The sequence below is a fragment of the Acipenser ruthenus genome, chromosome 18, assembly GCF_902713425.1.
Source record: "Acipenser ruthenus chromosome 18, fAciRut3.2 maternal haplotype, whole genome shotgun sequence".
In the NCBI taxonomy this organism is placed as follows: Eukaryota; Metazoa; Chordata; class Actinopteri; order Acipenseriformes; family Acipenseridae; genus Acipenser; species Acipenser ruthenus.
The window spans coordinates 21,761,943-21,788,460 of record NC_081206.1 but is presented as its reverse complement, the minus strand read 5'-3'; the positions used below and the strand labels follow the sequence as shown (position 1 = coordinate 21,788,460).

Genomic DNA, 26,518 nt, shown 5'->3' with positions numbered 1-26,518 from the left:
AGTGGTTGTTTGTTTTGTTTGATTTTTAATATTCATTTTTGTATATTGAAAATATGTTGTGGAATATTCCTGTGTTAAAAAAAAAAGATCAACAGAGGAGAATGTTAATAGAGAGATGCCATAATAAAATGAAAACAGGAAGATGACTGAACTAAGTCTAGAATATGTGACCATACAGAAACGTCTGTCACAATAAACCTGTAAAAATGACAGATGTATAGTACTGTGGGTTGAGGAAAATATTAAAAGAGGTGTGGGAGTTTTAGTAAAATTTGATTGAAAAATATTACTCTATTTTAATACTAGAAAGTGCTGATAAATCATTGGTATGCTTAATTTTGTATTATTTGCTGCAGGCCAGACTTGCATTAGGGCCCCAGTACAGTATATGTAGGTGCCTGTGTCTGTGAACCTGTTTTTCTTTAGATGCAGAAGATGAAAACTGTAGAATACATATGTACAGAATGCATATGCCTCCACTATACCCCTATCTGGGATTCAGTTGCACCATTTGATAAATAGGAGCTGTATGCCTTGATATACTTTTGCTGCAATGCTTTTGTTTAGGTTTTACTCTACTACTGTATGCTATGCAGTACTACCGTATTAAAAGGAGTTGATTGCTGTGTGTGGTTGTTAAAGTAGGCAACTTCTCTTTGTCTCAGTGCCTCTGAGTGTGCTTTATATCTGTTCATTTCTATTGCACATGAACAAAGGCATTATTTACACAATTGCTTTTCAATGCAACATCCCCAATCAAAGGATTTACAGTGAATTACAAGGCAAGGTGCATGGCTAAGCAAACAACAATCTTATGCACATTCCAACAGCAATGCCACAGTACATGATTCAGTCATAAATAGATGCAGATATATTGCCTTTTTTTATTTTAGTGCCAGTTCTCATCTCAGAGTCAACCCCTCAGATGAATTCAGAATAAAGGCAAGCATGGTACAAAATAATATTAACATTTCATTCATTTATTATTCTAATGTAGATTAAACATATATTAGGTTGTATCATAAATATCCCTCACCATCTCATTGCATGAGATCCAGGTTTCTTCTATAGTGTGTTTACATGGTTGCTAGGCAGTCAAGCCTTGTGCGCTTGTTGCAATGGCCATGTCATAAGAAACCAATGCATTTGTTTGCGATCTCGTGTTTTCAATAAATCAAGCTTTATCATGCCAGGTAACAGCAATACTATTGGCAAGCAGATTGGCCATTGAGGTGTATAATATACTGTAGTGCTGGAGAGCCAGTCTACACCAGGTTCTAGCAAGTTTAATGAAATAAGAATTGCTTTTGGACCTGTTTGGTGGCTTAATAGGTTCAATGAAACCATTAAGAACATGGTTGGCAAATTAAACCAGCGTGTACCCCGTTTTAATTGTGTACACATTTGGGTGCTGTGTTTTTCATATTTTAATTGCCAGCTTGTAGCAGTTACTTCTCAATAACTGCTTTGCCAAGCTTTCAATTCAGAGCATCCCACAGCAACTGTATTTAAAAATATTAATTCATATTAATAAGAACACGTCATCCATTTTTGGTGTATTGGTGACGTCCCTGAACTCCAAGACATTGGTTATCTAAAATGTAATAATTAGTATTGTATTATTGTATTAAACTGGACAAAAAATAGTCACTTTGTATGAATTGGGGTAAGGTTTCAGCTGCATTGGTGTGGAACTTTCTCTAGAATTAAATGAATTGGATGTGCATTAGAACAGTGTGCAATTCATGCTGGTCTCACACTGACCTCCCGATAGTGTGCTTAAGCCTGTGCAAAAAAAAAAAAAATCACTGAAGTTCTGCAGGACCCTTAAAGCTGCAGAACCATTGCCTGAGAAGAGAAATATTTAAAAGTAGCATGTTGTCTGTTTGCTGTGCCTGTTTATGCAGTAGCCTTATAAACAGTGGCTGTTGCTTACACTAGCTATTGTTGACATGCCTTATCAGCGTTTTTAATTCTCCTAGGTAACCAGGGCAGTTTGTTCCTGAAAAGCAGTCTAGCTTTATCTAAATGGAACTAATCCCACTGACAAATCATTAACTTAAAACTCTTGAGGGCAAACAAGAAGTAAACACATATGTGTAAAATCTAATGTACACCACGTTTTGTGGGAGTGTCCCTAGCTACTATACAGCATTGTTATGATACTTATTACAGCCTCCTTATTGTGTTTTGCACTAAAATGAGACCAATGGCGATAACATACCATAGTAACGACAATTAAATATAAGTGCATTGACAAGGTCCTTTAGCGTGCTTAAAAACATGAACAAAGCTATCAATTCTCATTTCAGGAGATAGGAATTTGCATGATTGAGATTCTGAAAAGGCTGTTCAACATCAAGTGTAATATATTTGTAAGAACTACTTCTTTGCAATACGTTAACTTATTTTAAATACTATGCTTCTTTTTTAATGAAATATTTCAAATATGTTGCGCTTGTGTGTGTAGATGATTTGTGTATTCTACTGGATTTGAAATAAGAAACAAGACATAATTAATTTTTCTTTATGGACAAGTGTTTGTATCAGTTGTAGATTAGAATTTGATTACAGTGCCCTGTTCACTTTTGTTATGGTCTGGATGGAATAACTCTAAATCTGTAGCCCAAGCTAATATTTTCCAATGGGTTGTTTTATACTACCAAGCTATCCCAAAGAAGTATTTGAACCAATTGACAGTGCAAGTTCTACACACTAGGCCAACAGTGCAATTAACGTGATTAAAACCTGTGCACTGACATCTCATTGCGTTTTCATAGACTATCAAATGGTTCTCCTTGATTATAAGGCCATTACAGCTTGCTTTACAATGCCAAGGATTTCCATTAGATTGGATCCGAATCTTTCTATACAGGTACCTTTTTTGAATTCTGTTTAGTCAAACTTCACCTCTGGTTCAATCTGGTTCAGTTAATATGATTGTTCATTCAGACTTTAAATTGTTTGGGTTATTTTCAGCAACATGGTAAGGTATCGTTCTCAACAGCCTTGACCTCATTTCCTTGGGCTCTTTGCCAGACAAACTTGGAGTTGACCCAAATTTCTTCTTAGTTATTAACTAACCCTAAGCAACAATGACTCAAGTAGGAAAACCTACCCCTGAAAAGTAATTAGTGTTTGACAGGACAATGAAACACTGGAATAGTATACAAAAGTTAACAGATTAATCAAGTCAAATAAATAGATGATTGTAATTGCAATCTGATGTGTATGGCAGCCCTCCCCACCCTGTCCCCCGTGATTCTAATCTGAGCCTTCACCTTTGAAATTAATATCCAACTGAATAAGAGGAGTTATTGCAGTGTGTAGAACTGCCATATTGATTCTAGCAGTCTCTTCAAAAACCAGACACTGAATGAACATACAGATTGACAAGGTTCGAAACTCTGGCATTAGGGTTGCCAGCTGGCCCTTAAGTCCTGGACACTTTAAGACAGGTCAGGTTTTTCAATTCAACTCTCTAAACCTCACTTTACTTGTTGATTTAAAATTGTTCATTTGTGGTTTAGAGGGGAGCTAAAAAACCTGACCTATCTTAGTGTCCTGGAATTATGGGGCCAGTTGGCAACCCTATCTGGCACCATTGCATCAAAACCGAGGTAACAATACTCTGATTGATTCAGTCTATTGAAATGACCAGTTGCTAGGAATTTGAGTAATTGGACCCCATGGTCTATAGATTTACTAGGACTATGCAAATAAAGATAGGCCTAGCAAACATTTATTTAACAGGAGCCTGACTGTCAAACTCGTTGTTCCTGATGATTTATAATATACATAACTGGGTAAGGGCAGGATTTAGCAGCAGATTGACATCAGAATGTGTTGATTCATGGAACAGCATGTCTGTCTGTCAGGTAGAGAATATGTATATTACTGACATATTGTTGAAGTACTGTAGTCTTTTCATGATCCATATTGGTTTAATTGTTAGTTACATATGGGATATAAGCAAACTGACAACTCAACACAAGTTTTGAGAAATCAGAAAACAACCTCAACTTGTTATAATATACTACATCTGTGCTTACCAGCTGCTGCACTGCAATATAATACCATCCCAGCAGATGGAAAATGTGAACTAGAGCTGAATCACTTGTACAAACAAGTATTAGAAACTGCTGAAATCAGAAGAAGACTCCCCTTTGAAATAACTACTGCAATTAGTTACATAACAGCAATCAGCTGCCAGCAGTGCTCGTTGGGTGCTGCTGTGAATTTGAAAAAGTGAAACTGGTGTGTTTTTTCATGGGCTGTCAGATGTTGTCATCTGATTTTGGCTTCTACTATGTATTAATTGCCAGATACCAGTAGGTAGGTGTATACATACTACCACTAAGTATGTACTTATCTCTGTATTCCATAATAATGGCTGTCATGTTAGAAACAAGATGTGCATTGTGGGAATCTAATGAACCTGGTTCCAAACCCTTTTATGTGATTTATTTTAATTATTTTGCAGCTCAGGTCAAGATGTACAGAGAGCGAGTGTGGTTGTGAATCTGCCAAACCTGGTTCGACAGAACCCAGCAGAGACATTTCGAAGGGTGGTGCCAAAAGTCAGAGTAAGTAAACAGATTGTATATTTCTATGCTTCCAGTGGCACCTATTTTATCTTGATGATAGATGAAAACCATTCCTCATAATGAGCATAAAATATATCTGGGATTAGCCATTGCTTTATTTAGATTCCCTCTATTTGCCTGTTTCAATATCAATTTAGACCAACCCATTCCAACTTCCAGGCATTTACCACTTTACCAGTGTCCAGAAATCACTGAAGTCCTGATAATTGTGGAATCTGCTGTAAATCATGTTGAATGATGGTCCAATACCCTGGTTTGAATGCATTTTCACGACAGTTGTTTTTCCACACAGGTAGTTCCACTTAATCCTGACAGAAATGTTGTTTTCCCCACAGGAGGTTTTACATGTTGCAGGGGTGGAGATGCAATTAGCGGCTGCTGCCTCCTTTCTAACCATCCTACAAGATGAGCTTATATTGATCCAAACTCACACCCACTCAATTTTGCAGATTATACTGCTAAACCTATATCACAGGGATGCAGGTCAGTCTAAAGAGAAAATTGATGAGTCATGCCAGCTGATTGTATTATGTGGTACTGCCTACATTCAGTCTGTGATTGTAGCTGTTTATGACAAATAAAGAACATTTCAATTGTACATGGTGAAGCACCAGAATAAGTATAAGCAAAACCAGCAGTACACCATTAACTTTTAACTACTAAACAGCCAATTGTGCCAGACTTGTCATCTTTCTGTCCTTTCATTTCTGATGCAGAGTTTGTTAAAATTTGTTTTCACTACTAAAAAATAGGTTTCCAATACTAAAGAAACCCAGAGGATACTGTATGATTTCCAAAAAAGAGGTCCCTCCAGAGCATCACATTCTCTGTTCTTTAAATTATAAGCATGTGAATTGGTGACCCTGCCAAAGACAATTTAAAGGGAAAAAAGCAGTTTAATTCACAGGGAGGAAAACCAACAGTTCTGTTGGAAACAGCATCACCTGCTGGTGATTTCCAGCTGTTACAAGCTATTTACAATAAACTAGACTGGACACAAGCCATTGGAATTAACCTGACCAGACAAGGTCTAGTTAAAGTTAGGAACTTCTTTTTAATATGCTGCCAAATGAATATGTATTTTTTTTTTTAAATCTCTGTTTCCCTCTCAGCAGTGGTCAGCACTGCATGGCTAGAAACACTATTATCAGCAATTGATGTCTTGCCAAAGGAAACCATTAGGCAAGAGGTAATGTAAACTATTTGCTGTTACATCCTCTTTGTCTTTCAAAAAAGGAAGTGCTTATCCAATGGTGATGAAACTTGGTTATGAAAATATAAGGTGGATTCTGCCTGTCCACGTTTCACACTTTCATTGTTACATGCCCTGCGCATATGGTGAATGTAGGGTATCTACATTTTGAATGACACTGATAGTCTTGTACAGTGCTAACATTCTGTACTTATTTGTATTTCTGTATTTGATGTTCACAACAAACGGATAAAATATACAGTTGTCTTCAATTGTTTTTCTTTATATATAACATTGAAGGCCTTGGAAATATAATTGTAGGTATTACATTAGCTCAGTGTTTGGAGAAGGTTATTGATATTGGTCATTGATTCTTCTGTTTGTATAGATCTTGAACCCGCTGGTACCAAAAGCACAGCTTTCTCAGTCACTTCAGTCTCGTTTGGCCAGCTGCAGAGTACTTGGAAAAGTTGCTGGGAAATTTGAATCTCATATGTGAGTAACAAAAAGTAGAAAGAAGATAACCATAATATGTATTTTGGACCTTGGAGTTGGAATCTGAATGACAGAATTGCAAATTATTTACAGCATCTAAATTGTAATTTTATATTCATAACATTTCCTATTTTTGGTCAGCAGCACTGTATTGATTGGATATGGATAAATATCTTTGCTCTGAACAGGTTGTATTTTAAAATGTTGTACAAGAATCGAGCTGTGGCTTATCCCAGCCAGGTATAGGCGGATCAAATCGACCCCCTGGTCTGTTATCTTATTAGGAATGAGATGTTTCAGGTATTACCTTTTAAAAAAAAACATTTACTGGTGATAATATAAAAGTAATCAATTTAATGCACTGTAAATGAGTCAACTCTGTATTTGTATTCTAGGTATTCTGTAACACCTGAATCAGTGTTTTTCTTATAAAATGACATAAATAAATCTGAATATGCACTCTTTAGTATTATGTGTTTTCAGGATTAAACCAGATCTAAATGTTCTTCCCTTACAGAGTGAAAAAAGATGTACTTCCCCTAGTCAGGTCCCTTTGTCAAGATGTAGAATATGAAGTCCGTTCCTGCATGTGTCGGCAGCTGGAGTACATAGCAAAGGGAATAGGGTAAATATTAGCTCTTTTTATTGATTTATTAAACAAATTCAGTATGAAGTAGCTTGGTGACATCTGTTGTTTAGGATCAGTGGGTATAAAGAGTTGATCTTCAGTCCTCTTGATCGGTAAATGGGTTACAGCAGTGAGGTTTCAAATTGGACATTTTAAATTGTTTAGAAAAAAACCCAACTTGGATGTGAAAAACAAATTGAAAACAAACAAATATGAATGAGTGGGTATAAAACATTATACCCTTTTATCACCTGGTCTGTTTATACCACACTATATTGATCTATGTATCAATATTTACTATATTTATCTATACTTATTATCTCATTTTCACCTTTTAATATGTTGGGTAATGTTTCTCATTAACAAAGTTAGTGAGTCCATACGGGAAGTATATCAAGAATTCTAAATGAAAGTCAGAATAAGTAAGTCATGCAGATACTGCAGAAGATCCTTGGGATAGTTACTTGACCTCTTTTTGCTGCAGTTCCTCTCAACTTAAGCAGAAGAAAAAAAAATCCTACCGAATATGAGATTCCTGAAAATATCTGTCATGGGTTAAGAATTAGTTTACAAATATATGATAAACAGAACTTCCTATGCACCCCAAAAACATCTCTTCTAGTAAAAACTCCATATGAAAAAGACTTTGAATGCAGACAGAATATCTGCATTCAAAGTCTGCTTAAATCATTTTTCAGATTAAATTCTGCACCTTGAGGACATACTGAGAGAAAAAAAGAAACATTATTTATCCATTTCCTCAGGGGTTCCACTCAGCTGTTCTTCCAGAATTTAATCAGTTGAAACAGTTGAAGCCATTATATGTGTGCCTACTGACTGCTGACCTTTTATTTAATGATAAGTAAAGTAAGGAAATTGTGTTGTAATCTAAATGAGCTGCTATTATTGGTTAATTTGTCCACCAAGTTTTCAGAGATGCTGGCAAAGATGTGATTACTTTGTGTAGTGGATTGCCTGGCTGTAGTAAAGAATTGAAGCACATGCATTTTGCTCCAACTGAGTAATCTACCATGCATTGAGAATGGAAGCTTGGATCTTCAGAAGTTCTAAGCTCTAACCAACCAGCTTCAGAGCACCCTATAAACTTACATGTTTTCTTCTCTGTAGGGCTGAACACACTAAGGGAGTGATCCTACCTGAGTTAGTAGAGTTAGCTAGAGATGAAGGCAGCAGTGTGCGACTAGCTGCATTTGACACAATAGTTAATCTTCTGGAAATGTTTGACAATGGTGAGTATTACTGCACACCTCAGGCTGTTGTGAAGCCTACTGAATGGATTGTTCAGAAAATGTTTAGCAGGCAAAACATATACTTCTAGAAACAATGGAGCTTCCTCTGGGGGCCTTTGTGTCTGTCTTTGAACAATGTTTGTTCAAACTGAAAAAAATCCACAGTATACAGTACAATAAAAAATAAATAAATAAATAAATAAACTTAAGCGTGTACAACAAATTGTTATGTACAATTCAAATTCCAAAAACCTAAAGGAATATTAACCAACCCTATCATTATCAATGTTGAACAATATGCCAGTTTCAGTGCAAATGTAAAGCAAATGTTTGTGCATATTCTGTTTAACTTAAATAAGTAATCGTTAATACATTAAATTGTAACCTATCAATACCGCCTTAAATTACCTTTTTTTTTGTTTACATCTAACATCTAAGGCTGAAGAGAAATAGACTGGCTTGTTCTTCAAACTGCAAAATGTAGTGACACTGAGGCAGTTCCTCAACAGATATACTCCAGTTTATGACTTATTCATGTGATATGGGAAAAAATAGCTGCAGTGAAGGGACATGTATTAAATTACATTACAAGTATAAAGTTTACATTTATTTCAACACCTACATTGTTCACCCGAGTCACAGAGTTTAATGGAAATTAAAACCTGGGGAACAATATACTGTTTGTTTTTTTAAACATCTGGCTTACATGACATTTCGAATCACATTTTACTGCTTGCACGACAGTGCCAAATACATGATGATAGCTCTTTGAAAGGATCTTTTTTTTCCCTCACTTGTAGATGACAGGACTTGCATTGTATTTCCATTAGTGAAGACGTTCTGTGAAAAATGTTTCAAAGCAGATGAAGCTGTGCTGGCTTCTCTAACCTTTCAGTATGGAAAGCTCTGTCATGGCCTCTCAGGTAAGATGCTCCTTGTATGTACTGGGTGACTGAATGGAGTGTTTAATAATTCATTGCAGTAATCTCCTCAACGTAAACACAGATATGCCAAGCAAAGCCAATTATTTCAGCACTACATAACCTTAAAACATAACCTTAACCTTTAAATAGACTCTCATTAATTACAGTATATACAGTAGATGCATACCCAAAACATGCCATTTAACTGGTCTGCTGTGTTGGCTTTAGAGGGGTTTCCTGTTGAAAGTATTAAAGAATGTTATTTAAAAAAAAAAAAAAAAGTGCATGAAACATTTCTAGACTGTTGTTAAAAAGTAATTAACAATCTAAACAGTTACATGGATATTTGTCATTATTTTCCGATGCAACTATATATCTCAGTCCATTAAGTGAAGTTCTTCTGTACTACATCCATATTGTTAATGCATATACTGAGAGGTTACAAATCAATGTCAGTGCAGTGAAAGCAATAGAGCTGCAGCACATTCTGTGGTTATTTGTTACAATGAGATGTCCTGATAATAAGGGTATTTTTGGTATCTCACTTGAAAACTAATTGTATTAAAAAGTGTGTGTGTGTGTATGTATATATATATATATATATATATATATATATATATATATATATATATATATATATATATATATACAGTGCCTTGCAAAAGTATTCAGACCCCTGACCAATTCTCTCATATTACTGAATTTCAAATGGTACATTGAAATTTTGTTCTGTTTGATATTTTATTTTAAAACACTGAAACTCAAAATCAATTATTGTAAGGTGACATTGGTTTTATGTTGGGAAATATTTTTAAGAAAAATAAAAAACTGAAATATCTTGCTTGCATAAGTATTCAACCCCTGTGCTGTGGAAGCTCCCAGTTTACACCGATGAAAGAAATTGCCTAAACGAGGACACAATTACCTTACCATTGGCCTCCACCTGTGAACCATTAAAGTTGCTGTCACATTTTCTGCATAAAAACCCCACTGTTGAAGGATCATTGGTCAGGCTGTGAATCTGAAGGAAAATGAAGACCAAAGAGCATTCTATAGAAGTTAGAGATAAAGTAATACAAATGCATAGATTAGGGAAAGGGTACAAAATAATATCCAAGTGTTTGGATATCCCAGTGAGCACAGTTGGATCAATAATCAGGAAGTGGAAGCTGCATCACACCACCCAGGCACTGCCAAGAAAAGGCCGTCCCTCAAAACTCAGCGCTCAAACAAGAAGGAGGCTTGTGAGAGAAGCCACAGAGAGGCCAACAATCACTTTGAAGGAGCTACAGAGTTCAGTGGCTAGGAGTGGAGAAATGGTGCACCAGTCAACCATATCAAGAGCTCTGCATAACACTGGTCTGTATGGGAGGGTGGCAAGAAAGAAGCCGTTACTCAAAAAGTACCATCTGAAAGCACGTCTGGAGTTTGCCAGAAAGCATGAGAGTGATCCAGCTGCGATGTGGGAAAAGGTTTTGTGGTCAGATGAGACCAAGATAGAGCTTTTTGGCCAAAACTCAAAGCGCTATGTGTGGCGCAAACCTAACACTGCCCATGCCTCAAGACACACCATCCCTACAGTGAAGTATGGTGGTGGCAGCATCATGCTGTGGGGATGCTTCTCATCAGCAGGGACTGGGCATCTTGTTAAAATTGAAGGAAGAATGGATGGAGCAAAATACAGGGAAATACTGCAAGAGAACCTGCTTCAGTCCGCTAAAAAACTGAAGCTTGGGAGGAAATTTACCTTTCAGCAGGACAATGATCCCAAGCACAAGGCCAAAGCAACATTGGAGTGGCTCAAGAACAAAAAGGTGAATGTCCTACAGTGCCCAGTCAAAGTCCTGATCTCAATCCCATTGAGAATCTGTGGCACTATTTGAAAATTGCAGTCCACAAGCGTCGTCGAACCAACCTGAACAACCTGGAGCAAATCTGCCAAGAAGAATGGGCCAAAATCACTCCGACACTTTGTGCAAAGCTGGTACATACTTACCCCAAAAGACTTAAAGCTGTTATTGCAGCGAAAGGTGGTTCTACCAAATATTAATGTGTGGGGGTAGAATACTTATGCAAGCAAGATATGTCAGTTTTTTATTTTTCTTAAAAATATTTCCCAACATAAAACCAATGTCACCTTACAATAATTGATTTTGAGTTTCAGTGTTTTAAAATAAAATATCAAATAGAACGAAATTTCAATGTACCATTTGTAATTCAGTAATATGAGAGAATTGGTCAGGGGTCTGAATACTTTTGCAAGGCACTGTATATATATATATATATATATATATATATATATATATATATATATATATATATATCATGTTAGTGACAGCACCCTTTCTTCTCCCAAAAGGGAGTTTTACTGAGGATCAACATGTATGGTTTTTGGAATTCTACAAGAAACTGTGTGTATTGGGCCTTCAGCATGAGAATGGTCACAGTGAGACCTATCCCCTTGAACTGGAAAGGAAATATGAATCGGTTAGAAAAAACTGTGCCTATAACTTTCCGGTGAGTATTTATTAATTATGAATCTGCTTGTGCATAACTGTTAACAGACGCAAGCTAGTCACAACCACTAATAAGACGAATTACAATAACATACTGTAAAGTACCATATACTTGCACCACTGTTACCAGACTGTTTCTGCATGCACCTGTAACATCAGTTGACTAATTTGTTAGAAAATGTGCCTTTTTTTTACTACCAGTCATAATCAGTGATATGCACATGACTTCTGATGCAATATATTAGTTTCTGATGCAATATAATATCTTCCTTGAAATAGGCACATTTATTTGTATATATGTGTGTCTGTTTGTTACATCTACGGTGTGCCTGAATATGCGTTTTACCATAAGATCCACTGCTGAAAACCTTTACATTAGAACTATGTAAATAGATAGGTTGTAGTAACTACTGGTGTTCAAAACAATAACATAACTTTCCTAACTGTTACACTTCACTCTGTTGTTTAGATTTCACCCTAGTTCTAAAGGTCCATTCAAGTCTGGTTGCTAGGATATAAATATATTAAAAGTGTAACAGCAAACATTGCAGCTCACTACTGTATTTGCTTAAGCTTAAGTCTCACTAACAAACTGGCAAGCCCAACTTGACACTTTTACACCATGTGTAACACCCAAGCCTACAGATCCATGTTTCATTGATCAAGGACTATCACTACTTGTCAAACCTGGCAAAGGCCTCAATCAGCAGCAGCACTGAAAGGTTTTCATGCGGTCAGCCAGTAGTCCTGATTTTCAAAGCCTTTTACCCCTCGGTGAAACAATATTTGAGACTGCTTGTCCAAGTGCTTTTATTTACAGTGTCCATTTGTCTTCTTAAATGTTATTCATTCCCAGCTCTCCAGCTGACTAATCCATCATTCACAGTAGATGCTGGTGGCAATCGCCTGGAATAGCTAGTCATTAAATACACATTGTGATAAGAGTATATGAAGTTTTTATCTTACTGAGACATAATAATAAAAACCATAGATGGCAAATGTTCATTATAAATGAGCACATTTGACCTCTCTGACAGGCTTTGATTGTTAACATGTTTTTACTCTACATTTTCAATGTCATTGCCCTGCATATGGTTAGGGCAGGTTAAGAAGTATGGTGGTGCTCAATTATTTTTCTTTTTCTCTATTTTCACACAGGCCATGATATTGTTTGCTGAACCCAAAAACTTCCTTTCAGAGCTTTATCCTACCTTTTCAAGCTTGTGTCATGACCCTGAGATTTCAGTCAGGCGCACTACAGCTAATGGCTTCCATGAAGTAAGTATTATTAACAACCAGAGACAGTGTTGTACAAAGCAGAGGCCATGTTAAATGTGGCTAACAATACACCTTTATAATTATATCTAGAGTAAAAGCCCTGATACAAAATATAATTTACTGTAAAAAAAAAAAATGTAGTAAAGAATAATAGTCATAATTGCAGACTTGTTTTTATGGTCTGGGGGCCATAAGCTGCTCTGGGGGGCCCAAGGTGTGGCTCTCCTGCTATCTCCATATAAACTCTACACTTGCTGGTATCTCTGTTAGATCTTCAAGATCAATTTTAAACGAGGGATATTACATTAATCAAGTCACATGCATTCTGAATTGTAGTTTTGCAAGGGCATATAAAACAGGTCGTGACATGAACATGCCAAAGAGTAACAACATGTCTTGCCTTAAACATACTCTTACTATGTCTTTTTTTTTTTTTTTTTTTGCAGGTTGTTAAATTGTTAGGCTCCAGTGTTCATCTAATACAGAAAGAACTGATAGCACTGTTACAAGACGATTCATTAGAGGTAAGAAACATTTATTTTATAAATTGTATGTTCTGTATTCATTTGAATATATTTATTTATTTATTTATTCAAACATTCAGCTATATATATATATATATATACACACACACACACACAGTTATGTATGTTCTAGGCTGGTGTTGGCTTCTTTAACAACCAAAAACTATTTTAGGAATATCACTTTGTTTTATTAATCAAAACTGACTTCTTTCATTTGAGTTGTAGAAGTGGAGGGTTATGATAATATTCCCAGATTATAATATCCTTTTTTGTAGGTATTAGATGCACTAATGGATAATCTCCAGGAAATCCTAGAACTTGTAACATCAAAAGGAGAGGGTGCTGGATCTGAAAGTAAGGTAATCATATTATGAACATTAAAAAAAACATTAATCTGCACTTCAAGGGTAATACACATTTCTTAAAGGAGAAGTGCTTGTCATGTTAGCTGTGTTTCCATTATCCAGGTGATTCTTACATTAAAGACAGGACGTTTTCTCTCCTACTGGCTCTTTTTATCATTTTTCAAAGCATGTGTTGTTCAGACATCACCCAAACCACCCCCATTTCAGCATAATATCTGGAGAGATCAACCACAAAACAATTCTGTACAGGGTTGGTTTCATGAAGGTTGGTTTGGAAATGCACTGTAAGTCTCCAGGGTGGCCCAGAGTGTCAGTTACCTTTGATGATCACTATGAAGCATCAGTAGTTTTGACAGTCTTGTATACAGAAGCATTTGCCAACAAGTGCTTTCTATTAAAGAATGTTAGATTGGCTGTCTTGCCCATCATGACTGACTTGCACCAGCTGTTCCAGGTATTAATGAAAGCACGCACACAATTAGTTTTCTTAGCGGAGGTCTAGCTATAACAATGGACATGACTGCGAGGGACAGCCCATTTTCAAGTGTTTGCTACATATTAAAGGTGTTTCCTGAATGTTTTGTAGCCTTTTAAAAAAGCATTACATTCTGTTTTTTTTCACTTATATTATTTATAAAAATGATTAGATTAAGTTTTAATCTTGTTTTATCAGCTTACACTGTATAGTGTAATAATTTGAATATTTACAAAGATATTTTTTTCAGCAAGTCAATGTCCCAGATCTCATCCCTGCACTAAATTCAGCTGAGCAGAAAGCTGCCACCTCTCTGAAATGGAGAATCCATGAGAAGCTGCTACAGAAGTATTCCTGTCTGCCTCGAGTCATATCGAGTGACCAGATCTACTTCAGGTTCTTGCAAAGGATGTTTACAATAATTACCACCAACGTAAGCAACATTGCATTATTTGTATTCTTATCAGTGACAGAGTGAGTTTTACAGTCAACGTTACTTACATTACAATATCATGTTATCAACATTGCAAAAAGAACATAATAAATGAAAGAGTTAATATTCACTGCTGAAAATATCAGCAGCGACCAGCACTGGTCTATCCTGGTCAGAGCTGGTAGTTTGCTGGCTTACAATTGGTCATGCTTGTTCAAATAACTATTTATTCAGGTTTAAGAATACAAAAGTTAATTTGAAATACCTTTACTGTAAAATTCAATGAGATTCTGTGTGCACACCTGCTGTCATCTTGTGCTGGGGCTTTATATACTAGCTGGTAATCCTGTCATTTTATGTTCAATCACAGTTGCTGGTCACCACTAGTATAAATCAGTATTTTCTGTGGCCAAATTTGGGATGAAAACAAATGAAAATCACTTTGAAATCAGTGAATTTTAATGTAAAAAAAAATCAATAGAAACTGAAAATAAACTGTTATAATATAGGGGTGAAGCGGTTAATGGTGTTGAATACTGAAATGGCTGTGAACTTGTATCACAACTGTTTGCACTCCTCTGTTATTTAGAATGTTCTCCCTGTGCAAAGACAGTCCGCCAGAACGCTGTGTGTCTTCCTGCGCTACAATCGTAAACAGGAGCAGAGACAGGAGGTAATCAATAAACTGGTTGACCGTGAGTACACAGTAATTTCTATCTATTCTTTCTAATATCATTCCCCAAAGACTCCACATGGTTTTTAAGCCCTATTATAGACAACCAGAGCACAAGTTTGTGTGCTGCCGTGATGTATCAGTAACAAACCCAATTCATGACATCAACTGGAGCATATTGAGTTTAAACTGTATCTTATTCTAAATATCATACATCACCTGTTTGAAAAATCATAGCTTAGGCACCTCTTGGAATTCCCTTCGTAGTAAATTCAAAAGATTGAAATCACTATAGTACAATGGCATTCCCTTCAAAACATAAGCAAAGGTAAATATGTCTATTTGCATGCTGATGGACTTAAAAATGGTTTATTATGATGAGGAACATTTGGACTTTGTTGTGTACAGTTATAGGATGGCGAGTGTTATGTTATATAAACATTAGCTAATGTCTTCCTTCACTACACTCCTTTAGTTCATATGCTATGTTCCACATCCCTTGTGTATCATATAATAATATAGGTTTATTATAGAATACAGCTACTATACTATTACCTTTTGTGTGTTTTGTAAGATGCAATTCAGTTGACAAGTTTATTACTTTCCTTCCCTTTTAGAACTAGGGCAGGGTAGAAGTTACTGGAACAGACTACGATTCCTCGATATTTGTGAAATTGTAATAGAGCTTTTTTCAAAGTCATACTTCTGTAAATACTTCCTTGTTCCTGCTCTGGAGCTGGTAAATGATCCTGTTGCAAATGTAAGGTAAGAATAATTCTAATATCATTTCATGACCTGATTCCTTATAACTCTATTGGTTCAAGTACAATAAAGCAAAGTTTATTCAAACAACCAGGAAACCAACATGTGACATAATATAAGCAAGTCACTAGTACACACATAGGCAATAACACAAAAAAAGCAAACATCATACCCCCCATTACTGTCAAATAGCAACAGGGAAACTGTAGGCTGCTGGGGGCACAATAGACAATGATAAAGTGAAAACCTATAATTAATCAGGGGATGCTATTTTCATCTAATAAAACAGTACTTACTCTGTAATTCTTTAGGTTTAAGCTGTGCAACATGCTGCCAAAATTGAAGTCGGCCATCAAACTGCCTACAGATAAACACCTGCTTCAGCAGTTGGAGTTCTGTGTGAGGAAACTGCTCTGTCGTGAGAAAGACAAGGACGTGATGGCTATAGTCAGAAAAGTAGGTTTATCTCCCTAGCAACACCCCCTCCCCACTTACATACATACATATAAAATGATGATGCCACGTTTATTGTGTAGTACAGTACTTAAATGAATTGCACTCCTGCAACTCTTATTTTCTTCTTGTTTTAGTTTTGTATTTCTCTTTACACTATTTCCATGGGTTGATTACATAATATTCCCAGATACACTTCCCATTGTCCTTCTTTGCAAGGGCAAACATCACACACATGAATACACTGAAGAACTCAGATTAATGGTTGCACACTAGTGTACCATTTATACTTTAAGGTTAGACATGATTCTGAGAGCTATATTGAGGCCACGGGGTCTTTAAACTACTGTTTTAAAAAGAAACAGAACATTATATAAAGTTAATCTAAAAAACAAATAATACAATATTTGTGATAACTCAGATATTTTACGACCATAACAAGTAACTCCTTAAGTTATCAAGTTGTACAACTTACATGATAAAAACACACATTTAATAAATTCTCATTTGCTTTCCATTGTTTTTAGACCGTGTTGGAGTTGGACAAAATGGATATCACAGAACCAGTAAGTTCATGATCTGATCTTTATTTATGCTGTATGACTTTAGTTTTTCAGCTTATTTCAAAATATATATTTTTTACACATGGTCTTCTCGTTGTTTAGTATCAAAAAAGACATGAAAAAGACCTGCTAGATCAGAAGAAAGAGAAAGAGGAGAATCTTCTGTTAGAGATGGTAAGATTGAGGATTTAACACCTTAACCTGCATCTTTGTCTGTCTGTTAAAGTGCTGCTCTTCAGTATCTTGTTCTTAGAACAACAGAAAAAAAAACCTTATGGAAACGTCTGAATGTGTTGAAGCTGCAGTTTGGGTGTCTCATCATAGCTCTCAGGGTACATTATATTCCACAATTCAACAAAATTGGTAGCTAATTGAAATTGATTGACCTCCTATTGTTACAATAAGTGCTGCATTCTTGTGGCTTGCTGAATCATCCTGATAACACAGACCTTGAAAGTTTTCTTTAGTCAGAACTTGCAAATAAAACTGTCTAAAAACCATTCTCTAATTTTGGCCCCTCCATATGTAATTGGGGTTGGATTTGAAATGTGCTTTTGAACACTAGAGCGCTAAAATAGATTGGTTCATTTCAATTATATTTGAAGTATGAATGCAGACTATCTTGTATGCAGTTTATTTAGCTTAACTTTCATTAACAGGAGCAGCTGGAAAAGCAACAAACTGAAGGAAAGTCAAGCAGTGAAAAACTTGGAGAGAGGAAACGTGAGTGGACTTATGTGATGATTTATGAAAAAAATATTTTTTAGAAACCTAACATTGCATAACTATATAAGAAAGGCAGTCGCCCAACCATTTTACTCTAAAAGACAACTTTTGTTGCGATAAATGCTTTATATTAATTGTGTTGTAATAAAAATATATATATAGATATATGTTTTAATCTGAGGTAGAGACAGAAAAACTGGATTATTTCTCCGGTTCTACTAGTACTGTGTCTTCTTCGTCTGGTAAGGGACACATACTTTAATTTTCTGTAAAGAACATTTAGGAGGGATTAAACCTTACATTTTATTGCGATTGAAACATGTAGCCAGAATGATGTGCACAGATCAGCTAAAGGGCACGAAAATAATTTAGTACCGCCTTATTGTTTTGTAACTATCTGGAATCGCCACCCGTGACCCATTCCATAATGATTCTGGGATGCCCAACTCATTCTATAATTGTGCGTGAGGTTTAAACCATTACAGAAACAATTAACCCATTCAGGAATTTGTATTTGTTTCTGGGGAGTGTCAAAAGATGATATAAAATGTAATGGTAATTACAAAAAATTACAAATCTCTACTGGACAATATTAATAATGAACAACGTTACTGAAATACAAAGCTCAATTCATCCCAATACACATTATCGCTACTGCACTGCCTCAACTTCTTTGTCACCAGCACTATAGAGCATTATGTGTGTTAATACTGTTTATGCAAGCCTGTGTACATTAATCAAAGAAGCTGTTCTTTCACTTCTAGGTAAAGAAGTAAAGAAGTCTAAACTGAGTCGCAGCAGATCCCTCAGCTGCAATCCTTCCCCTCCTAAGCTGAGTGCAGCAGAAAAATCTTTGTAAGATTTAGCAGCGACCTACTCCCTTACATATAAAGAAATGCGCTGTCTATTTAGGAAGTAGATTTTAACAGCGGCATGGTTTAGATAACCCAAGATCATGATAATCAAACATCTATTCTCACAGTGCAAGTGAGTCTCTTTAGTGTCAGTGAAGCATATGTATAATGCAGGGAGGGTCCTAGGGAGCATAGATAGTGATTTGGGAGCAAGGTTGGGTTAAAGGGTGATAGCCCTACACAATCATTTATTTGTATGTTAACAAAGTAATCTTGTAGTTAATCATCTGAGAAACTGGGAGTTAATAAAGATGAGAGAAAATGGATGGGGGGAATTGGAATGTAGGTACTAAAAGAAAACCCTGATTCTGCCAAAGGATCCTGTAAGTGTTTTTAACCTACAGCCAATAGGTCACTTTACTACATAACTACAAGCAACTAATCCAATTATATTTTTCTTTTAAGGAAATCAACATCTAGCAGCAGCCCGGTAACAACAAAGAGCTCTCTGCAGCACATTAATGGTAAAATGATGAACGCACCATCGTTTTACCTCTTTTTTCCTTTTTAACAATTTTAGATTCTGTTGCAAATATGTAGAAGGACAACAGAAAACATTAATATTTATGATCCTATTCTAGATTGCTGTTGGCTTCTTTGTCAAAGCTCTCATTAATATCAAACTTTATTTTTTCCATAAACTAATAAACTAATAAACTAATTCTTTAAATGACTTTTGACTTAAAGATTTGTGAAAAAAAGGGCACCGTATTTAAGTTGAATTGAATGTCATGTTCATTTTCAATATTTGTATATTTTGTAAATGTCAGATTATTTATCTTGATATTGAGGCCTAGTTTATATCCTTGACTGGAGAAAATGATGTTACTTTGTTTTTTTTCTGAATCCTTTTTTGAGATCTGAATGAAAGGAAGTTGAAAACATACAGTACAAGTGTTCCAAACACTTTTGACTTGTCTGATGAGCATTATTATTTCGGTCACATGGCTTACCTCTTTCTATTGCAGTGTCAGGTTTTAATATTACAAATGTCATGCTTTGTTTTGTTGTCGCTGGTGCATTACATCATAACCATGCGTTCTCTCTCTTTCAGATGACTTGCTCAGAAGCCATCATTTCAGTGTGGCATCCACATCGACTGCACCTTCAGCCTCAGTGCCAGTGTTAATCCGCAGCAACACAACCAGCAATGGGAGCAATGGGAACAAAGACACGAGGAAGATAAACATGTAAGTCTTACAAAAGCATATTACAGTAGTTTGCAATGTATTAGAAACTTCAAGAGTTATTTTTCATTTATTTTATTATTTTAAGGCATTTACCATGTGTCCCTCAATCTGCCTTTACCTGGCTTGAGCTGCTTTAAGCTAAAGAATCCTAAGTGCTGTCACTGAACTGCCTTTTTCATTCTATTCAAATCATGTGAAAATGTGACCTGGCAACACTGCCATAGACAGAGAGTAGGTGAGGCAGCCAGTTGTTTCACAACATCTTACAGTATATTGATCCGATTCTATCGTTTTTTAAATCAATTTGATATTTAAACACAATGAAAATATTTACATGCTGTATTTTATAACACATTATTTCTGACAAATACTAATCTGTAATTTCTTTTTTTCTAATGGAAGAAGATCAAAAAGGTCTAACCCTTAGAGATTTAATGGCAAGGGAAGGGCCAGGACCCCAGGACAAGCTAGCACAACTTCCTACAGACCTTAACAATCAAGAGAATTGTACAACAAATGCTGAAGCTCTCAAAGACTTGATTGCTTGACACAAGGTTTTATTGAAACAAAAGGAAAAAAAAACACTATGGATCTTTAATATGAAGTTGTCAAGGAAGAAATATATTTGTTATAAATATTTATTTTCCAGCTAAGGAATAATGAGATTGATATCTACATTCTTCTTCATTCAGTCAGTCAGTGTGCTTTTGACAAACAATAGCGTTCCTCTATCCTGGCTTCAAAATGTCAGGATCCTGTTTTGTCAATATTATTGACGTTATCCATTTCTCACTTAAAAAAGACATTTCTGCCTAAGGTCGCAAGAATTGTGTATGTCAGAATTGTCATACATGTTTGTTTTTTTATTTCAGAAAATAGCATGCTTTGCAACTGTCTTCTTTGGCACATACTTTTTATTTACATTGCAAGCCAGGGATATTCTATGGATGTCTTCATGCATATATTTAAATTGTATTTTGAGTTATTTAAAATCCATATGTAGCCTGCTATATACTCTTACGCAAATAAAACTGTGCCTGTTGTTATACAGTGAACCAAGCCAACATAGCTTTTGATCACTTGGATACATTTAATGTTTTGTCATGTGCTTTAAAAGAAGACATTAAATATATCTTATTTTTTAGAACTGGTGTGATTGAATGGTTTAAAATGTTTCTGAATTACTTATTGAATTCAATATGATGTTGTTTTCACCATACAAGGGTCTTCAGCTTCTCCAATTTCATTTGTATCTTGTGCAAAACAAAAGAAAAGGATGCCAAACCAATCATTATACCTGAAGTATACCTAAAACTTCTGGTATAATAGCAACCTGATTATGTACTGTAGCAGATGTTCACTTGTGGGGACTGTCAGTCCTCAAAAAAAAAAAAAAACATCACTGAGATAAGACATCAGATTAACAAGTTCCTAGTATCATTGTTCATTTTATTGGGAAAAAAGTCACAGTACATGCATCTGTTTTGTTTGGCCACATTGCAGGTGTTTGAGATGATTTAAAAAAAAAAAAAAAAACCCCAACAACAACACAAACAAATTAGACATTTACTGTATAGTTAGTAAAGTTTTACAAAATGGCCTTTCACAAAGGTCTAATGAATTTGAAGATTGTGTAATCCACGATACAGACATAGGTTAGTTTCATCGTAAATATGGTCCCATATTCACAAAGCTTTAATGCATGAGTTAGGACAGTTTTTTCAAAGCCTGTTTTTATTGGGGGGAAAAAATTGCTTCAACAAAAGTAAAGTGAATGGCATTCATAAAATATATTTTAAATACTCATGTCAAAACTACTGCCATTGATGAAGCAAAAACCTTTTAGTTGCCTGTTAAAATAAATGTCAGCTTTAGCTACCAGTTGCCCCAGTACAAGTAGAAATAGGAAATAAAAATGTAAATATCACAATGAGGATTATATCTTTAGGTATGCCAACAAGTTTAAATCTACATGGTAGGGTCCACTACCCTGCCCATGAACAATAAGCTGTTGGTTGTTTCATGGTAAATAAGGAAGAGAAAGGGGCGATTAATTTTGAGGGAGGGTGGCAAGGAGTATCCGGTTATTCCTACTACAGTGGCACTCGATGCTTCTGTTCCCTTCTCATCTACTTCAATTACTGCCTTGTGAATAACCTGAAAAACAAGTCATGAAGGCTTCAGTCCACAAGCAGAGTTTATGAAAAGAATATGCACATCCACATATGTATACTGCACTTCCTCAAACTCAAAAACACACCATACATTTCAGTAATGTCAGTATTGCTGTTGTGATGCGGTGCGGCAGGTTCTTGGCTGAAAGACCTTCAGCAGTATAATATACTGTGCAGTGCAATTAGCAGACCTTTAAGTTCGTGATTAAACTGATTTGTAACATCTGTATCCACTACCAACAGCAACTTGTGCTCCTAATTAGATATGCGTATTCTAAAACATTATGAATAACTAAAAGTGTCTGCAACCAGGGCTGTACACTAGAAGAGGTAAATGCTCTTCAAAGTCGCTCTGCAAATAGGCTAGTAGGTTAAACAACTGTAAACCAACCTGAGACACTTTCAACCCAGTTTCCATGTTGATTCCTGAAAGATCTGCCTGGTAGTTGAACAGGTCTGTAATCCCTAGAGCTGGAAGAATTTTCTTCATTTCATACAACTGCTCCAATTTAAATTTGGGAAAATAAACTTCCATTTTGCTGTCAAAAATGAGAGAAATACAAATTATTTGAGATTCATTCATATATATATATATATATATATATATATATATATATATATAAATAAGAGAGAGAGAGAGAGAGAGAGAGAGAGAGAGAGAGAGAGAGATCATTTGTGTATTAACTGAAATTAGGATTGATAAATTAAACAGCAAAACTATTTTCTATGTTCATACACTAGAGTGCCATTCCATGCCACACCTGCATAACCACTTTAATGTTTGGCACAGGTGTACAATTACTGGTATCCCGCATATCTAGTCAAAACAAATCTTAAAACTATGATCCTTAAAATCACACATGGACCCGAATCTACAGATTTACTGCAACTTCAAATTAGCCACATTTAAATATATAAAACGCAGTCATCACTTTGAAATGGACAAAGTTCCATGTACAGTTAAATGACGCAGATGCTACAAACATGCTAAAGACTTGGTAACAAAATAAAATGGTAGTTTAGAGTGAACAGGAACTTCATCTAGTTAAGAAAAAAAAAAATTATATATATATATATATATTATATATATATATATATATATATATATATATATATATATACACACACACACACACACTGTAGTGGATGTCCAGCATTTGGTTTGTAAATAAGCCTGCTGCCCATGGTAACCCCTCCTCTAAACACTATAAAAAGTTCCTCAAAAAAAAAATAAATAAATAAATAAAAAAATAGTGGGGTGGGGGGTGGGGACTGACATTTTCTTCAGCATTCGTAGCCACTGATGGAAGCGTTCTGCAGAGATCTCCTCATCAATGGAATTGTAGTCAGCATCTTTGTCTGGAAGCAATACAATCATGGAGGCATCTCCTCTGTACGGAAGCTTTAGAATGGATAACTTGAGTTTGTCATCATAACCCAATTTAAATTTGTCACTTCTGAACATCGTGGGGACTGAAACAATTCTATAATTGTTCACGTAGAAGCGGGCTTGCTCGGTGTAATTAGTGTCAAACGGCACCTCCCATTTGCCTAGGAAAAACAACATTTGTTTATTTACATACTTACAGTGCACTGTGTTACCATTCTAAAAACACCCAACCACTAGAGAGCAATACAGCTGAAAGGATTTTTAGATCAATATTCTGAAAGAAAGGCAATACAAATAACAATATAGAATAAGGTTTACAACTAGTTAGTAAAAAGCCGTTCTACATTTAATTCAAATTGCTCCATTCCAAAAATAATCTGTCAGCAATTAAAGTAGGTGATACAAGCAGCAAATCCTTGTGTTCAATAAACGCGTCATGGATGGGGTTAAATCTGCCCGCCAACAATCACAGGTGTGGCCTTTCCCCAATTATGTAAATGAGTGCTGCATTCCTGCTCCATCTCTAGGGGGTGCTATACCACATCTACACCATATGTAGCAGGACAGCGTCAAAAAGGAGACTGAGGCTAGAAACCGCAGTTAAAAGAGCATATATGCAAGTCTACACAAAAACAAAACAGGAACAAATAACAGGGCACAAGGTCAAAATAAAGATTTAAACAAACACTGAACAAATATTTCCCCATAGGCTGTGCAGTAGCTTTCACTAAAGGTTAAAAAAAAAAAAAAAAAAACACCAGAAAACACTAACGACTAATAAGTGGACAATTTGTTATTTTACATACAGAGGAGCACAAACAGCATTTCCTTGTGTGGGATAAGAGTACAGGTCCTTACCTTTAAAAAGAACATAATTTATAAGCATCAGTTTGGTGTTTGGATCAACGGTCTTTAAAAGTTCCTTAATTTTGCCGTTAGTCTTCTTTTCCACATATTCATTAATGCTGGTTGTCAAAATAGGGTTTAATTGGATGACGTCAGTGTTGAAATACTCTTTGGTCTGACTGAGAAAGGTTTCCAGGACATTAAAATCTTGGGGAACAAACATGGCACCTCCCTGAGTCAAATCCAGATCCTGGCTGCTGGTGATGTTCTCCTGCTGTTGACGAAACAGCGCTGGAATAATATTAGGATTATCTTTGCTTTGAAGGAGATCAAGATTTAGACCTTTGATGATCTGGTCATAAGTGTTCCCTTTAGCACCAAGGGAAAGCATGGCGAATGCTGAAGAAATGCACAAAGGGGAGAAAAAGATATTGTCATCATTTTGGCTGGCAATCTTTCTGTAGAGGTTCATTGCAAAGTCTATGTTTTTACTGGCCAGGTCATTGACAGTCGGCTTGTCTTCACTGGACAGGTCTTGGGTTTTGCAGGCTGTGGAAAACAATGCCACCCATACCAAAAACACAAGTGTCCTCTTCATTCTGACTCGTTTTCTTCTGTCAAGACAAAGAGCTGGATAATAATGGTTTTGACATGATTAAATAATGGGACCATTAACAAAAGATAGTACAGTTTGGAGTCAAATTACTTATTCTTTTGCATGGATTTTAGCAACTTCAAATTATACAAGTTTAATCAACTTCAAGTTTCAAATCATGTATACCAGAAAGATTGCACACAGAATTGGAGAAATCCCTTAATACGAACACAGGAATTTCTATACTATGTACCTCCTCAATTCCAAGGTTGTTTTCTGGCAATAAGCACATTTTCTTATCAGCACAGAGTAAAGTTGACCTTACAGCACAGATTTTTTTTTTCCCCAGGCATGTTATAAATTGTTGAACCAACTCAACCTAGCTAGTTCTAAAAGCAATTATTTAATTAAACCTTTGGAATGGCTTACCTCTTGAAGTGAATTCAGTTTAGTGTAATATGGAGTGTTTTATATAACTTGAATGATATAGCGTGGAATAACTTTTTTATACCCTAGTCACACTGCCAAAAGAATGCATTATAAATAATGATGACTCTGCATTTATTACAGTAGTATGAATAGAGAATACATTACCAAGAACAGAGAAGGTATAAATAAAAAAAGGATAATACAAGAGCAAGTTCTTGTTACACACACTTAAATAAAGAACACCACTTGGAAATTGAATGAAATTTGAAAAAGCTTAAATGACATTAAATCAAAATGAATCGCTAAATAAATAAAAACACTGGACTTACATTTTGGTGCTGCTTCTCTTTCCCCTTTGCCTTCATCAATGCACTGTCCTACCAGCAAAACCAAAAAAACCAAAAAAACAAACACATTATTTGCCAAGACAAAGTGCAAATGTACTTTTAAGGTAATACATTAACTGCTAAGTAAACAGAACCCAGTTGTGTCCATGACGTTCACTGCCAACACTTAAATTGATGCAGTGTTGAACAGTGTCTTACAAGTAAACAAGGAGGTGCTGCTGTGGGATATACATCATGAGATAAAAATTCATCTAAGAAGTACAAGTAGAGTGAAAACATTCATATAAATATAAAGTCCAGGAAACGCTTATAAAACAACCAATTACAACAGCACACAGGTTATATGATGTACAATTAATTAGCACAGCACCTGCATTCAATACGTTTTAATTACACTATCAGGCTCTGCCTATAATCAAAAAGATAACTGAAGCAAGTCTTTTCTATGTGCAAACCATACCTTTACAACAGACCACGCTTTTGTAAGATGCATGTTCTTTTCATTCAAGCTCTACATGTATTTCAAATTGCAAATGTATATTAAGCAGGCTACTCCTATTAAAGTTTACAATGTAATTTTGCAGCTGTCCTATTTTTGTCCCATACTTATCCTATACATTTACCTCTTTGTGCTTTACTGCACTTTCACTGTGCTCTACTTCACTTTTACCATGGTAAACCTTTATAAGGGTAGCATGATACTGTTGCATGCACCACTCAACGCTGGCAGTAGTACACATTACCAAAAGGTAGGTCATTAAATTATGTTT

General features: G+C 35.6%; 2 protein-coding genes across 6 annotated transcripts in view; one reads left to right on the top strand and one right to left on the bottom strand.

Moving 5' to 3' along the window:
• ppp4r4 (protein phosphatase 4, regulatory subunit 4) overlaps nt 1-21,108 on the top strand; it is a 28,162-nt gene extending 7,054 nt beyond the window's left edge. The window contains exons 3-24 of one of the 3 annotated variants that reach the window (XM_034027978.3): nt 4,484-4,586; nt 4,943-5,090; nt 5,723-5,796; nt 6,188-6,294; nt 6,812-6,919; nt 8,051-8,172; nt 8,973-9,095; nt 11,455-11,612; nt 12,770-12,889; nt 13,336-13,413; nt 13,689-13,772; nt 14,504-14,686; nt 15,276-15,381; nt 15,977-16,124; nt 16,433-16,577; nt 17,102-17,140; nt 17,240-17,311; nt 17,797-17,860; nt 18,628-18,718; nt 19,183-19,241; nt 19,832-19,967; nt 20,370-21,108. In XM_034027978.3, coding sequence (XP_033883869.2) covers nt 4,484-4,586; nt 4,943-5,090; nt 5,723-5,796; nt 6,188-6,294; nt 6,812-6,919; nt 8,051-8,172; nt 8,973-9,095; nt 11,455-11,612; nt 12,770-12,889; nt 13,336-13,413; nt 13,689-13,772; nt 14,504-14,686; nt 15,276-15,381; nt 15,977-16,124; nt 16,433-16,577; nt 17,102-17,140; nt 17,240-17,311; nt 17,797-17,860; nt 18,628-18,718; nt 19,183-19,241; nt 19,832-19,967; nt 20,370-20,394 — 2,293 coding nt within the window. In that variant the 3' untranslated portion in view covers nt 20,395-21,108. Of the gene's footprint in view, nt 1-4,483; nt 4,587-4,942; nt 5,091-5,719; nt 5,797-6,187; nt 6,295-6,811; nt 6,920-8,050; nt 8,173-8,972; nt 9,096-11,454; nt 11,613-12,769; nt 12,890-13,335; nt 13,414-13,688; nt 13,773-14,503; nt 14,687-15,275; nt 15,382-15,976; nt 16,125-16,432; nt 16,578-17,101; nt 17,141-17,239; nt 17,312-17,796; nt 17,861-18,627; nt 18,719-19,182; nt 19,242-19,831; nt 19,968-20,369 lie in introns of all 3 variants that reach the window. The other 2 variants (XM_034027988.3, XM_034027970.3) reach the window with 2 other exon arrangements.
• A 281-nt stretch (nt 21,109-21,389) lies between these two features.
• Nucleotides 21,390-25,999, bottom strand: LOC117418049 (protein Z-dependent protease inhibitor-like). Of its 3 annotated transcripts, none has more exons than XM_034905202.2 (5): nt 25,731-25,999; nt 24,390-25,007; nt 23,419-23,692; nt 22,533-22,680; nt 21,390-22,124 (listed from the first exon to the last, which is right to left on the bottom strand). In XM_034905202.2, exons 2-5 carry the CDS (start codon nt 24,973-24,975, stop codon nt 21,936-21,938), a joined length of 1,197 nt encoding a protein of 398 aa, XP_034761093.2. In that variant the 5' UTR covers nt 24,976-25,007; nt 25,731-25,999; the 3' UTR covers nt 21,390-21,935. The 3 variants fall into 3 exon arrangements, with proteins under 3 accessions (XP_034761093.2, XP_034761094.2, XP_034761095.2); XM_034905203.2 differs by having other exon boundaries at nt 24,390-24,991; XM_034905204.2 differs by having other exon boundaries at nt 24,390-24,988.
• Nucleotides 26,000-26,518: the final 519 nt, after the last annotated feature.